This window comes from Scyliorhinus canicula, chromosome 9 (genome assembly GCF_902713615.1).
Source record: "Scyliorhinus canicula chromosome 9, sScyCan1.1, whole genome shotgun sequence".
In the NCBI taxonomy this organism is placed as follows: domain Eukaryota; kingdom Metazoa; phylum Chordata; class Chondrichthyes; order Carcharhiniformes; family Scyliorhinidae; genus Scyliorhinus; species Scyliorhinus canicula.
This window is the reverse complement of record NC_052154.1, coordinates 159,281,908-159,295,526: the sequence shown is the minus strand read 5'-3', so window position 1 is coordinate 159,295,526 and position 13,619 is coordinate 159,281,908. Positions and strand designations below refer to the sequence as shown.

At 49.4% G+C, this 13,619-nt stretch overlaps 1 protein-coding gene across 1 annotated transcript in view; it reads left to right on the top strand.

Annotated features, from left to right (window-relative positions):
* The window catches only part of LOC119971841, a 40,940-nt gene continuing 27,321 nt past the window's right edge, over positions 1–13,619 (top strand). Inside the window, exons 1-4 of the mRNA XM_038808050.1 lie at positions 1–163; positions 5,185–5,538; positions 7,731–8,057; positions 10,238–10,354. Of these exons, the coding sequence (XP_038663978.1) occupies positions 100–163; positions 5,185–5,538; positions 7,731–8,057; positions 10,238–10,354 (862 nt within the window). The 5' untranslated portion in view covers positions 1–99. The remainder of the gene's footprint in view (positions 164–5,184; positions 5,539–7,730; positions 8,058–10,237; positions 10,355–13,619) is intronic.

The window sequence follows — 13,619 nt, the reverse complement described above, 5'->3', positions numbered from 1 at the left end:
AGCGGCCGGAACCCGCCCGGCGAAAGTGAAACGTGAGCGAGGCGGAGGCGATTCCTGATTCTGGACCCGAGCGAGAGAAAGCCGGGAGAGGGGGGCGCCATGGGCCGGACCGGGAACTTGTGGCCGCTTCTGGTGGCGCTGGTGACTCTGGCACGGTTTTCAGGTAAAGGACGGGCGGCGGGAGCGGCGCTCGTCCCGCCGGATTTTGAGGGTCGGGGGAGGCGGGAGTGGCGCTCGCCCAGGGTGGGGTTTGCACCCGGACGCTTGGCGATGATCCCTGGGCCTGGAGATTGGTGACAGCGGCCGTGCCGAAGCCGGGCGGGCTAAAGGGCAAGGTCACAAACCCCTGTTCCCGGCCTCTGCCAACAGACGCGGCCGTTCGGCCCACCCTCCTGCTAGCGCTCTCCAGTCCCCCCCCCCCCCCCCCCCCGGCGACCCACCCACTCACCCCCCCCATCTCCCAACAGAGTTCTCCTCCCACCCCCACTTCGAGAAACTTCCTTTGGAAAAGTCAACTTTAATGCCCTTTATGGTTTCAAAGTAAGAGGTTTCCCCAGAGACCCAAGATGAGGAGGGGTTTTTTTCCCTCTCAAAAGGGGTTGTTAATTTAATTCCTCCAGGAATGAGACTCCCATATGCTAAATGTTATGTGACCCCCCCCAGCGGTCTGTGTCCAATGTCTTAGAGGGACAAGTGGCACACTGCCACATGATACTGAGGCTGGATCATTGAATGCAAGGTGGACTTTTGATCTACCAGGGAGTGGAAAGGTTATTGAGGGCGTTGTTGGTAGAGGGTTGGGCAGGCAGAAAATTGGAATTGAAGTCACAGTCAGACAGTCCATGATCTTATTGAATGGCGAAGCAGGCTCGAGGGGCCAGACTTGGTCTCAAAAACCAGTGGATGAGTGCTGCTTCCTGTTTCTTATGTTCTTATGGTGACAGCTGGCTACATTGTTTCAAGCTAATTAATGATATATGAGCATCATTGTCAAGTCAGCATTTATTGCGGAGTTGGCGATTAGGCTATTACATTTATGTCGGAGTTTGAGGAGGAAATCAGCCAAGAGTTCCCTCAACCTAATTAGATCAGCTGTGGAAATAGTAAAAGCGCATGGATGAATGTAAATAAATTATTACACATTAAATTTTGTTTGTAACTCAGTCAAAAAACAATGAGTCTGCAGTGAATGGTTTTGAGCTAATGTGACCTCCGTAATGATGTATCGCTGCCTCCAGTGGTTTCATCAGTGACTGAGTCGGCCATGCAGAGCTGGAGGGTCCCAGTGTAGGTCATCTGTCAGCATCATTAATTTATGTCAAGAGGAGAGCCAATGAGATGGCACTTATAGCTTGAGCACTGGGAGTTAAAGTTGAAGTTGTCTATTGCACTGAACGCTGATTGGTGTTGCTGCAGTGTTTGTTCTGATGAGTGCAAGACAAAATGCTTTGGCAACACTTTTCTCTTTTCATTGGTTATTGTGTACGCCCCAAATTGGGATGATGCTGGTTTCATGAGGCGTATGTTGGGCCGCATTCCTGGCCTGGAGGTGGGGGGGGGGGGACTTCAATACGGTGCTGGATCCCCTACTGGATCGTCCTAGTTCAAGGACAGACAGGAGGCCGGCGGCGGCCAAGGTGTTGAGGGGGTTTATGGACCAGATGGGAGGCGTGGATCCCTGGAGGTTCGGGAGGCCGAGGGCTCGGGAGTACTCCTTTTTCTCCCATGTGCACAGGGTTTATTCCCGAATTGATTTCTTTGTTTTGAGTAGGGGACTGGTCCCGAAGTTGGAGGAGGCCGAGTATGCGGCTATTGCGATTTCGGACCATGGAAAGCAGGTGAAGTTCGGCATGTTGCCGCTCCGCATTGGGTGGATCTGGAGATGGGAGAGGTGCGGGACCAGCGCCCGCTTTGGCGTCTGGACGTGGGGTTGTTGGCTGATGAGGAGGTGTGTAGGAGGATTCGGGGATGTATTGAGAGGTACCTTGAGGTCAATGATACTGGGGAGGTCCAGGTGGGGATGGTGTAGGAGGCTCTGAAGGCAGTGATTAGGGAGGAGCTGATCTCCATCCGAGCCCATAGGGAGAGGAGGGAGAGACTGGTGGAGGAGCTGTTGAGTGTGGATAGGAGGTACGCGGAGGCCCCGGAGGAGGGATTGCTGGGGGAGCGGCGTAGCTTGCAGGCCATGTTTGATTTATTGACCACCAGAAAGGCGGAGACTCAGTGGAGGAAGGCGCAGGGAGCGGTCTATGAGTATGGAGAGAAGGCGAGCAGGATGCTGGCGCATCAGCTTCGTAAGCGGGACACGGCTAGGGAGATTGGTGGAGTGAAGGATAGAGTTGGAAATGTGGTGCGGCAGGGGGCAGAGGTCAATGAGTTCTTTAGGGACTTTTATAGGGAACTGTGCCGGTCGGAGCTGCCGGTGGTGGGAGGGGGAATGGAGAGTTTTTTGGACAGGCTCCGACTTCCAAGGGTGCAGGCATAGCAGGTGGAGGGACCGGGGGCGCCGATCGAGTTGGAGGAGCTGGTCAGTGGGATTGGCCACATGCAGTCGGGGAAGGCACCGGGACCGGATGGGTTCCCGGTTGAAATTTATAAGAAATATGCCGACCTGCTGGGCCCCCTTTTGGTTAGGACCTTCAACGAGACATGGGAGGGGGGGTGTTCTGCCCCCGACGATGTCTCGGGCGCTAATCTCCCTGATCCTGAAGTGTGATAAGGACCCCTTGCAGTGCGGATCATACAGGTCGATTTCACTGCTGAATGTAGACGCCAAGTTGCTGGCGAAGATCTTGGCCACTAGAATAGAGGACTGGGTGCCGGGGGTGGTACATGAAGATCAGATGGGTTTTGTGAAGGGGAGGCAGCTGAACGCTAACGTGCGAAGGCTGCTAAATGTGATAACGATGCCGGCAGCAGAAGGAGAGGCGGAGATTGTGGTGGCATTGGATGCGGAGAAGGCCTTTGACTGACAGGGTTGAGTGGGGGTACTTGTGGGAGGTATTGGAGAGGTTCGGGTTTGGGGTGGGGTTTATTAAATGGGTGAGGTTGCTGTACGTGGCCCCGATGGCGAGTGTAGCGACAAATGGGAAGAGGTCCGAGTACTACAGGCTCCACCGTGGGACGAGGCAGGGGTGCCCCCTGTCCCCCTTGCTTTTTGCGCTGGCAATTGAGCCTCTTGCTATGGCTCTCAGGGAGTCGAGGAGTTGGAGGGTTTTGGTGCGAGGTGGGGAGGAACACCGAGTGTCGCTGTATTCGGACGACTTGCTGTTGTATGTAGCAGACCCCGTGGGGGGGGAATGCCGGAGGTGATGGAGATTCTTGCTGAGTTCGGGAGTTTCTCGGGATATAAAGTGAACCTGGGCAAGAGTGAGCTGTTTGTCGTACACCCGGGAGATCAGGAGGAGGGGATTGGTAGGCTCCCGCCAAAGAGGGCAGTGAGGAATTTTAGGTACCTGGGGGTTCAGGTGGCTAGGAGCTGGGGGACTCTGCACAAGCTCAATTTTATTAGGTTGGTGGAGCAGATGGAGGAGGAATTTAAATGGTGGGACATGTTGTCGTTGGCGGGTAGAGTACAGTCCGTTAAAATGACGGTGCTCCCTAGGTTTTTTTTGTTTCAGTGCCTCCCCATTTTTGTTCCGAGGGGCTTTTTAGGAGGATGAACAGCAGCATTCTGGGATTTGTTTGGGCGCACGGGACTCCGAGGGTAAGGAGGGTCTTTTTGGAGCGGGGCAGGGATAGAGGGGGCTGGCGCTGCCCAACCTCTCTGGGTACTATTGGGCGGCTAATGTCTCGCTGGTACGTAAGTGGGTAATGGATGGGGAGGGGGCAGCATGGAAACGGATGGAGATGGCGTCCTGTGGAGGCACGAGCCTGAAGGCACTGGTAACGGTGCTGCTGCGGCTCCCTCCAACGAGGTACACTACGAGCCCGGTGGTAACGGCTACCCTCAAAATTTGGGGAGGGGAGGGGGGAAGGGGGAGGGGGGGGGAAGAGGGGAGGGGAAGGGGGAGGGGGGGAAGGGGGAGGGGGAGGGGGGAAGGGGGAGGGGAAGGGGGGAGGGAGGGGGAAGAGGGGAGGGGGGAAGAGGGGAGGGTGGAAGAAGGGAGGGAGGGGAGGGGGAAGAGGGGGGAGGGGAGGAGGGAAAGAGGGGAGGGAGGGGGGAGGGGAAGAGGGGGGTAGGGGGAGGGGGGAAGAGAGGGGGAAGAGAGGGGAGGGGGAGAGGGAGGGGAGGGGAGGAGGGGGGGAGAGGAGGAGAGGGGGGAGGAGGGAAGGGAGGGGGGAAAGGGAGAGAGGGGGGGAAGGGAGGGGGGGAAAGGGAGGGAGGGAGGGGGAAAAGGGAGGGGGGGGAAGGGAGGGAGGGGGGAAGAAAGGGAGAGAGGGAGGGAGTCCGGAGGGGGGAGAGAGAGGGAGGGTGGGGGAAAGAGAGGGAGGGGGGGGGGGAAAGAGAGGGAGGGGGGGGAAAGAGAGGGAGGGGGGAAAGAGAGGGAGGGGGGAAAGGGAGGGAGGGGGGGTTTAGGGGGATAGTGTTTAAGTTAATTTGCTTATTGTTAATTTATCTTGCTGTTTATTGGGGTTGGGGCGGGTGGGGGGGTTTGTTATATGCGTTGTTACGGGTGCCGGGGGGGGGGGGGGGGGTGTTTATTACTATTATTGTTGTTATTATTTTGTTGATATATATTTTTCAAAAAATTCCAATAAAAATTATTTTAAAAAAAACTTGGAGGCTGTCAGAGTTTGGGAAGATTACAGAGATAGGAAGGCCCCGGGAGGATTTGAAAATAATGAGGAGAATATTTTGTCTTGTGGGACCAGTGTAGGTCAGCAAGCACAGGGGTCAGGTTAGATAAAACGGATTTGATGAGTAAATGTAGATGTTGCCACTTCCCTTATGGGAATTGAACCCGCGCTGTTGCACCGCATCATGAATCCGCCGCCCAGCCAACTGAGCTAACTGACCCCGCAATTTGATGTGTAGGATGCGGGCAGTAAAATTCAGAATGAGCTGAAGTTTAGGAAGGTTGGAAGATGGGAGACTGACCAGGAGAGCATTGGAATGGGTTGGATAAATACACGAGGAAGGGAGGAATAGAAGGTTAGATTAAGAAATGTGGCAGGGGGCCGAAGTAGAGCTGTTAAGATGGAATGGTCTTTTGACATTATCTGTTCTTATTAAATCTGCAGAAAGCAAGTTGAAGTTGAAAGTGAGTCAAAGTCCAGTGGAAGTAATTTATAATGAAAATAGTCTGCTGCTGTGCGAAATCTCTGAACTCATTGGGGCTACATTGGAATCGAAGAATTTGGGCGTTTTGTGGACTGTCACCCGTGGCACTGAAGCATCAACAGTCTATTCCTACACGTCGGGAGATGTACAGGAGGCATGGCCGGAAGCCGATATTTTGGAAAGCTCCATTCTAAATGGAAACATGTCACTGTTGCTAAGACATGTCACATTTAAACACACTGGACAGTATAAATGTGAAGTTGTTATTCCACCAAATAATAAGGCCTCTCAGACAGTGAAGCTCGAGGTTTTAGGTAAGCTGACTTATTGCAGTTACTGTCATTTATAACTTGCAGTCGTCTTTCTAACTTTCGGAAGCTTAATCTTGTAGAGGGAATGCCCTTAATTACAAAAGCAAACTGCTGCAGATGCTGGAAATCCTCAGGTTAGGCAAATCTGTGGAGAGAAAGCAGAGTTAAAGTTTCAGCTCGATGACCTTTCATCAGAATAATTTATAAAATAAATAGATTGCATCTGGTGTTTAATAATTTCTCTTTTTTAAAATGAATTTCGACTACCCAATTTATTTTTTCCAATCAAGGGGCAATTTAACGTGGCCAACCCACCTACGCTGCACGTCTTTTTGGGTTGTGGGGGTGAGATCGACGCAGACACGGGGAGAATGTGCCAATTCCACACGGATAGTGACCCGGGGTTGATCCCGACCCCGGGTCCTCGGTGCCGTGAGGCAGCAGTGCTAACCAATGTGCCTCCCTGTGCTTTCTGACCTAATTTGTGTACTTGCATTATTGGGCCATTGTTATGTGTTGAGAAGCTGTGTTCTGGACTTCATTTACATGTTGGAAGCAGTTTATCCATGTAATGCACAGTAAAGTCTCACGGTTGATCACTGAAAGGACTAATCAAAGGTAGCAAATAGGGTAAGTTGCATGAGTTAGTGGGAAATAAAGTGGGTGAAACTCACTATTAATTCTATAATCAAGAAAGCAGCATTAAAATTAAAGTTTGGGAAGTATTCAGACAGCTTTCATCCCAGCAGATGTAGGAGGAGGCTTTTTTGAGCAGTTTTCCTTTACCTTCACTTCCACACCCATGAAGATCTGTTCCTTCCGGCACACTGTAATCTTGATACAACAATAAAAATTTATAAAAAATCCTGACCAGTTAGCCATGCAGAGCTCAATTAAAATAAAAGCAAAATACTGTGCATGCGGGAAGTCTGAAATTAAAACAAAAACTGCTGGATAAATTCAAGTTTGAGGAGAGAGAAACCAAGTCAATGTTCTGTTTCTCTGAAGGCAGAGCTCTCTCAGGGAATCAACCAGATTAATAGAGCTCTTATTTGCTTGATGTTTTCTAAATTCTAATAATGGAACGAAGGAAATGTAAAAATAAATTGCTTGATTATGGTTTTATACAGTGTATTTGTACGAATGCTGGAGCTTCTCTTTTCCAATTCAAAATTCTGGGGTCTGGTCCAGGTATATGCAATTAACTATAACTAACCCAGAGTAAGATCAATGTAAACTTCACAGCTTGGCCACATTTATCCTGAGTCGTAGTTCTCAAAAATACAGATAAACATGTTGGTATCAAACTATTTAACTTAAATACATTATACATCATTAGTTAGTTAAATCAATAGCAAGAGTACAAATTGAAAGTGTTGGTCTTGTAAGGCAGCATTTTGAGAAGTAAATAATACACAAATATATGCTGTTAAATATGATTTATCTATAAGAACTGCTTATATATTTTTTGCATGTGGAACTGAAACCGGTTAATTGTTCCCACATACATCGTCAGGCTTCTCTGAAATGTATATGCTACTCTGTGTTAAGAAAGGAAGAACTTGCATTTGTACACCTCCTTTTACCTCCGGAATATGTCACATTCATTCAGTTATATTGAGTCTGCGATATAGCAAAAAGCATTTTGGTCCAACTGGTCATGAAACCTTTTTGTTACGTTGTAGCCAAACCAGCAGGTCCCCTTCAGCTTCTCGATCCAAGAGAAAAGACCCCCAACTTGTAAGTCTTTCTTGATAACTATAACCTTGCAGTTCTGGATCATCCTTATGAATCATGGACACGTCCAGCCTCCAATTTGCTGTCTTATGCGGGTTTGGAATTGTACTTTGATTCCAGAGTCCAAACTGTTAATGTAAATGGTGAACAAAGCGGTCCTACCTTTTGCCAGTCTGATTAGTTACCCCTAACCTCTACACTAGCTAGGCTTTCTGTTTGGCCATCCATTCGGCCATGTGTTCAATTCTCTTTTTAAGCATAGGAATCAACACCAGTTGCCCTCTAGTCCTCTGGCACCATTCCATTTACGAATGATTTTTAATATCTATATGTTTAGTATATATATCTAATAATGTCTAACTTCACTAATTCACTAACTTATGTTGGCATGCTCCACGTTACTTTTGAAGTATAGCCAGAATTATTAGTGACGCTAACAAACCTGTTTATCTTGGCAGCACGTCCCATCGTAACTGTGGTTTCAGAAAAAGTTGTGGAAGTTGGCACAGGTGGAGAGATGGCCTTGGGTTGTCAGTTAAGTGGCTACTATCCTTGTGAAAGCAATGCTGAATGGTTTCAGTCAACTCCATCGCAAGAAGAAAGAAAATTATTAACTGACATTTGCATCGCCCCAACAGTCAAAAACCCTGATGGAACCTGCAACGTAATCACTGAAGTTAGATTGGAACCTCATGTAGAAGACATTGGCAGCACTTTTGAATGTCGTGTCACACACAAGACATTTTCAGAGCCATACTTGGTTCAAGCCTCCGTGACTTTGAAAGGTCAGTTGTGGTGACAATGCAAATCTTTCCTTAACTTTGTATTGAAAAACACTTCAGTGTGAACCAATATGTATTATTCGTTCTTGGCATGTGGGCGTCGCTGGCTGAACCAGCATTTGTTCCCCATCCCTAATTGCCTGGCTTGCTAGGCCATTTCAGTGGGGAGCAGTTGAGAGTCAACTGCATCGCTTTGTGGGTCTGGAGTCACATGTAGGCCTGACCGGGTAAGGACGGCAGATTTCCTTACCTGAAGGACATTACTGAACCAGATGGGTTTTTACGACAATGGTCATCATTAGACTTTTGATTCCAGATTTTTATTGAATTCAAATTTCTCCATCTGCCATGGTGGGATTCGAGCCTGGGACCCCAGTGCATTACCTTGATATGATGGAGTTTAATCCGGACAAATGTGAGGTAATGCATTCTGGAAGGTCTATACAGGTAGGGAATATACAGTGAATGGTAGAACCCTCAAGAGTATTGACAGTAAGAGAGATCTTGGTGTACAGGTCCACAGGTCACTGAAAGGAGCAACACAGGTGGAGAAGGTAGTCAAGATGGCATACGCCATGCTTGCCTTCATTAGCCGCGTATAAAAATTGGCAAGTCATGTTGCAGCTGTATAGAACCTTAGTTAGGCCACACTTGGGGTATAGTTTTCAATTCTGGTCGCCACACTACCAGAAGGATGTGGAGGCTTTAGAGAGGGTGCAGATGAGATTTACCAGGATGTTGCCTGGTATGGAAGGCATTAGCTATGAGGAGAGGTTGAATAAACTTGGTTTGTTCTCACTGGAACGACGGAGGTTGAGGGGTGACCTGGTAGAGGTCTACAAAACTATGAGGGGCATAGACAGAGTGGATAGTCAGAGACTTTTTCCCAGGGTAGAGGGGTCAATTACTAGGGGGAATAGGTTTAAGGTGCGAGGGGCAAGGTTTAGAGAAGATGTACGAGGCAAGTTTTTTTACACAGAGGGTAGTGGGTGCCTGGAACTCGCTACCGGAGGAGGTGGTGGGAGCAGGGACGATAGTGACGTTTAAGGGGCATCTTGACAAATGCATGAATAGGATGGGAATAGAGGGATACGGACCCCGGAAGTGTAGAAGATTTTAGATTAGACAGGCAGCATGGTCGGCGCAGGCTTGGGGGGGCCGAAGGACCTGTTCCTGTGCAATACTTTTCTTTGTTCTTGTTCTTGGCTGTCTGGATTACTAACTCAGTGACAATAACACTATGCCACCATCTCCCCACATTACAATATACTGCAGTTTTAACTTGGGGAAACAATTAAATCAGAAACTTTTAGATGGATTTGTTTGATACTGACAGCTATTGACTTTTGAACTGTCTTATTAAGATATATTTTGACAAAACATTTTTAATGGAGTTGCATATCAACACCAATCAACTTCTTTCTATTGATGTGAACAAATTAGATGGCATGTATATTGTGAATAATTCTTGTGTTACGAGTATGTTGTGGGAGGTTTATTGAATTCATTCATGAGATTTGTGTTTCATCGAATAAGCTGAACACCGTTTCCATACCAAGCATCTATTTCTGACCTTCAGATGTGCCTTGATTGCAAGATTCTTGAGAATGTTTAACCTCAAACATGTATTTCTGACCTTCCGATGTGCCTTGATGACTGCATGATTCTTGAGAAAGTTTAATTGATTGTAGTTTTCCAGTTCATTGCATGAACAAATTATTTTTTACATATAAAACAGGAACAGGAGAAGGCCATTTGGCCCTTCGATCCTGCTCCGCCATTCATTATGATCAAGGCCGATCATCGAACTCAATAGCTTAATCCCGCTTTCACTCCATATCCTTTGATTCCCTTCGCCCTAAGTGCTATATGTAACTGCTTCTTGAAAACATACAATGTTATGGCCTCAACTACTTCCTGTGGTAACGGATTCCACAGGCTCACCACTCTCTGGGTGAAGAAATTACTCCTCATCTCTTTCTTAAAATGGTCTACCCCATATCCTTAGATTGTGATCCCTGGTTCTGGACGAACCCATCATCGGGAACATCCTTCCTGCATCTACCCTGTCTAGTCCTGTGAGAATTTTATAGGTTTCTCTAATCTACTTGATCCTCTTATACAGTTACACAGGTGTAATTAAAAAGTTAGGTGTGAGAAATATGTAACTTTTTTTTTAACAGAAGCAGAAATTCGTCTGTCAACTTCGTCAATAGTTGGAAGCGTGATTGCAAGCATTATTATTTCTATTGCCCTAACAGCACTCGCAATTTTCCTCTACATGCGGTTCCGTTATAAAGGTAAATCTGCATTCTCGGTGTTGTGTGTCACTTTGGACAGTTTAGGGAATTTTTTTTTTTTTTATAAATGTTTTTATTCAGTTTTCGTATTTTATATTGAACAAATTACAAATTGTTAGGAGAGAGAAAAAAAAACAAACAAAAACAAACACGCAAAAATTAACATACATATTTACAGGTAAGCATCTTCGTAGTAGTAACTGCGCCCCCCCCCCCCCCCCCCCCCCCCCCCCCCTCAACATGTTTATTTAGCTTGGTTTTGGGCCTTAGCTAGCCATCGAACCCCCGTAACGAACCTGTAGCCCCCCCCCCCTCCCGCTACCTTCCCCCGACTATTCTTCCTCTTGTACATTGGCCACAAATAGGTCCCGGAACAGTTGCATGAATGGCTCCCACGTTCTGTGGAAGCCGTCGTCCGACCCTCGGATGGCAAATTTGATTTTCTCCATTTGGAGAGATTCCGAGAGGTCGGACAGCCAGTCCGCAGCTCTGGGCGGTGCTGCTGACCGCCAGCCAAACAGGATTCTACGGCGGGCGATCAGGGAGGCAAAGGCAAGGGCATCCGCCCTCCTCCCCAGGAATAGATCTGGCTGTTCTGAAACCCCGAAGACCGCCACTATCGGGCATGGCTCCACCCTCACTCCCACCACTTTGGACATTACCTCGAAGAAGGCTGTCCAGTACTCCACGAGTCTGGGGCAGGACCAGAACATGTGGGCGTGGTTGGCCGGGCCTCTTTGGCACCGTTCACATCTGTCTTCCACCTCCGGGAAGAACCTACTCATACGGGTTCTTGTTAAGTGGGCTCTATGTACCACTTTTAGTTGCGTCAGGCTGAGCCTTGCGCACGTGGAGGTGGAGTTGACCCTATGCAGTGCTTCGCTCCAGAGTCCCCACCCGATCTCCATCCCCAGGTCGTCCTCCCATTTCCTCCTTGTTGCGTCCAGTACGGTGTCGTCCCTATCTACCAGTCGGTCATACATGTCACTACAGTTCCCTTTCTCTAGGATACTTGCGTCCAGTAGGTCTTCCAGTAGTGTCTGTCGTGGCGGTTGTGGGTACGTCCTTGTCTCCTTTCGTAGGAAGTTTTTGAGCTGCAGGTACCGTAGCTCGTTCCCCCCAGCTAGCTGAAATTTCTCTGTCAGTTCGTCCAGTGTTGCGATCCTGTCGTCCGTGTATAGGTCCCTGACTGTCAGTGTCCCCCCGTCCTGCCTCCACCTTTTGAAGGTGGCGTCGGTCAGTGCTGGTTTGAACCTATGGTTGTTGCAGATGGGAGCCCTGTTCGACATTTTGGTCAGGCCAAGTTGCTGCCGCAGTTGGTTCCAGGATTGGAGGGTGGCTGTCACCACTGGGCTGCTGGAGTGTTTTTTGGGTGGGGATGGGAGTGCTGCCGTGGCGAGGGCCCGGAGGGAGGTTCCCATGCAGGAGGCCTCCTCCGCACGCACCCACTCAGCTTCTGGCTCCTGGATCCATCCCCTTACTCGCTCGGCTGTTGCTGCCCAGTGGTAGAATTGTAGATTCGGGAGGGCTAACCCTCCCCTGGTTTTTGTTTTTTGTAAGACCTTCTTTGGGATCCTAGCATTTTTACCCCCCCATACGAACGCCATGATGAGTTTGTCCAGCGCTTTGAAAAAGGCCTTGGGGATGTAGATCGGAATGGATCTAAACAGGAAGAGGAACCTGGGCAGTACGTTCATTTTGATCGTCTGAACTCTCCCCGCGAGGGAGAGCGGGAGTGTGTTCCATCTTTGCAGGTCCTTTTTAACTTCCTCCGTCAGGCTGGTGAGGTTCCATTTGTGGATCCCTTTCCAGTCATGGGCTATTTGGATCCCCAGGTAGCGGAATTTATGTCGGGCTTGTTTGAACGGCAGCCCCTTTAGTGCTGCCCCCCCCCCCCCCCCTTGCGGGTGTAATGGGAAGATCTCACTTTTGCTCATGTTGAGTTTGTAGCCCGAGAAGGCTCCAAACTCTTTCAGGAGCGCGATGATTCCGTCCATGCTGCTTTGTGGGTCCGAGATATAGAGGAGCAGATCATCCGCATAGAGTGAGACTCTGTGCTCTCTACCTCCCCTTCGGATCCCCCTCCAATTTTTTGCTGCCCTGAGCGCGATTGCTAGCGGTTCGATTGCTAGTGCGAACAGCAGCGGGGACAGTGGGCATCCTTGTCTGGTGCCCCTGTGCAGCTGGAAGTATTGGGAGTTGGTATTGTTGGTCTGTACACTCGCCATGGGAGCGTTGTACAGGAGCTTTACCCAAGCTGTGAACCCTGTTCCAAGCCCGAACCGCTCCAGTACCTCTATGAGGTATATCCATTCGACTCTGTCGAAGGCCTTTTCTGCGTCCAGGGAGACGATCACCTCTTGTGTTCTCTCCCCGGAGGGGGTCATTATCACGTTCAGCAGGCGCCTGATGTTCGCGGTCAGCTGTCTACCTTTGACAAAGCCCGTCTGGTCCTCTGTGACCACCTCAGGTACACAGTCTTCTAGCCTTTTGGCTAGGATTTTGGCCAGTATTTTGGCGTCTGCATTCAGCAGAGATATGGGTCTGTATGACCCACATTCCGTTGGGTCTTTGTCTTTCTTAGGTATCAGCGAGATTGAGGCCTGTGCTAACGTGGGTGGCAACGTGCCCCTAGCTAGCGAGTCTGTGAACATCTCCCGCATGTGCGGGGCCAGCGCTGTCGCAAATTTTTTGTAGAAGTCCGCCGGGAATCCGTCCGGTCCCGGCGCCTTCCCCGCCTGCATGGAGCTAATGCTCTCCATGATCTCTCCCAGTGCTAGTGGTGCTTCCAGATCCCGTTTTCTGCCCTCTCCCACAACTGGTATGTTCAGTCCGTCAAGAAACCGGTTCATCCCAGCCTTCCCCGTTGGGGGCTCTGAGGTGTACAGCTCTTGGTAGAAGGCCTTGAAGGTTTTGTTAATCTTCTCTGGTTCTGTTTCCAACGTGCCTCTGGTATCTCTGATTTGCGCAATTTCTCTGCTGGCTGCCTGCTTTCTCAGCTGGTGGGCCAACAGGCGGCTGGCTTTGTCTCCGTGTTCGTATAGGGCCCCGCGTGCCTGGCGGAGTTGGTGTACTGCTTTCCTGGTGGAGAGCAGGTCAAAGTTCCTTTGTAATTCTTTTCTCTCCGCCAGGAGTTCTACAGTCGGGGCCTCGGAGTATTTATGGTCTACCTCCAGTATGGAGTCGACCAGCTTCTGCCTAGCCACCCTTTCCTCCCTATCTCTTTGCGCTTTGTAGGCTATGATTTCCCCTCTTAGTACGGCCT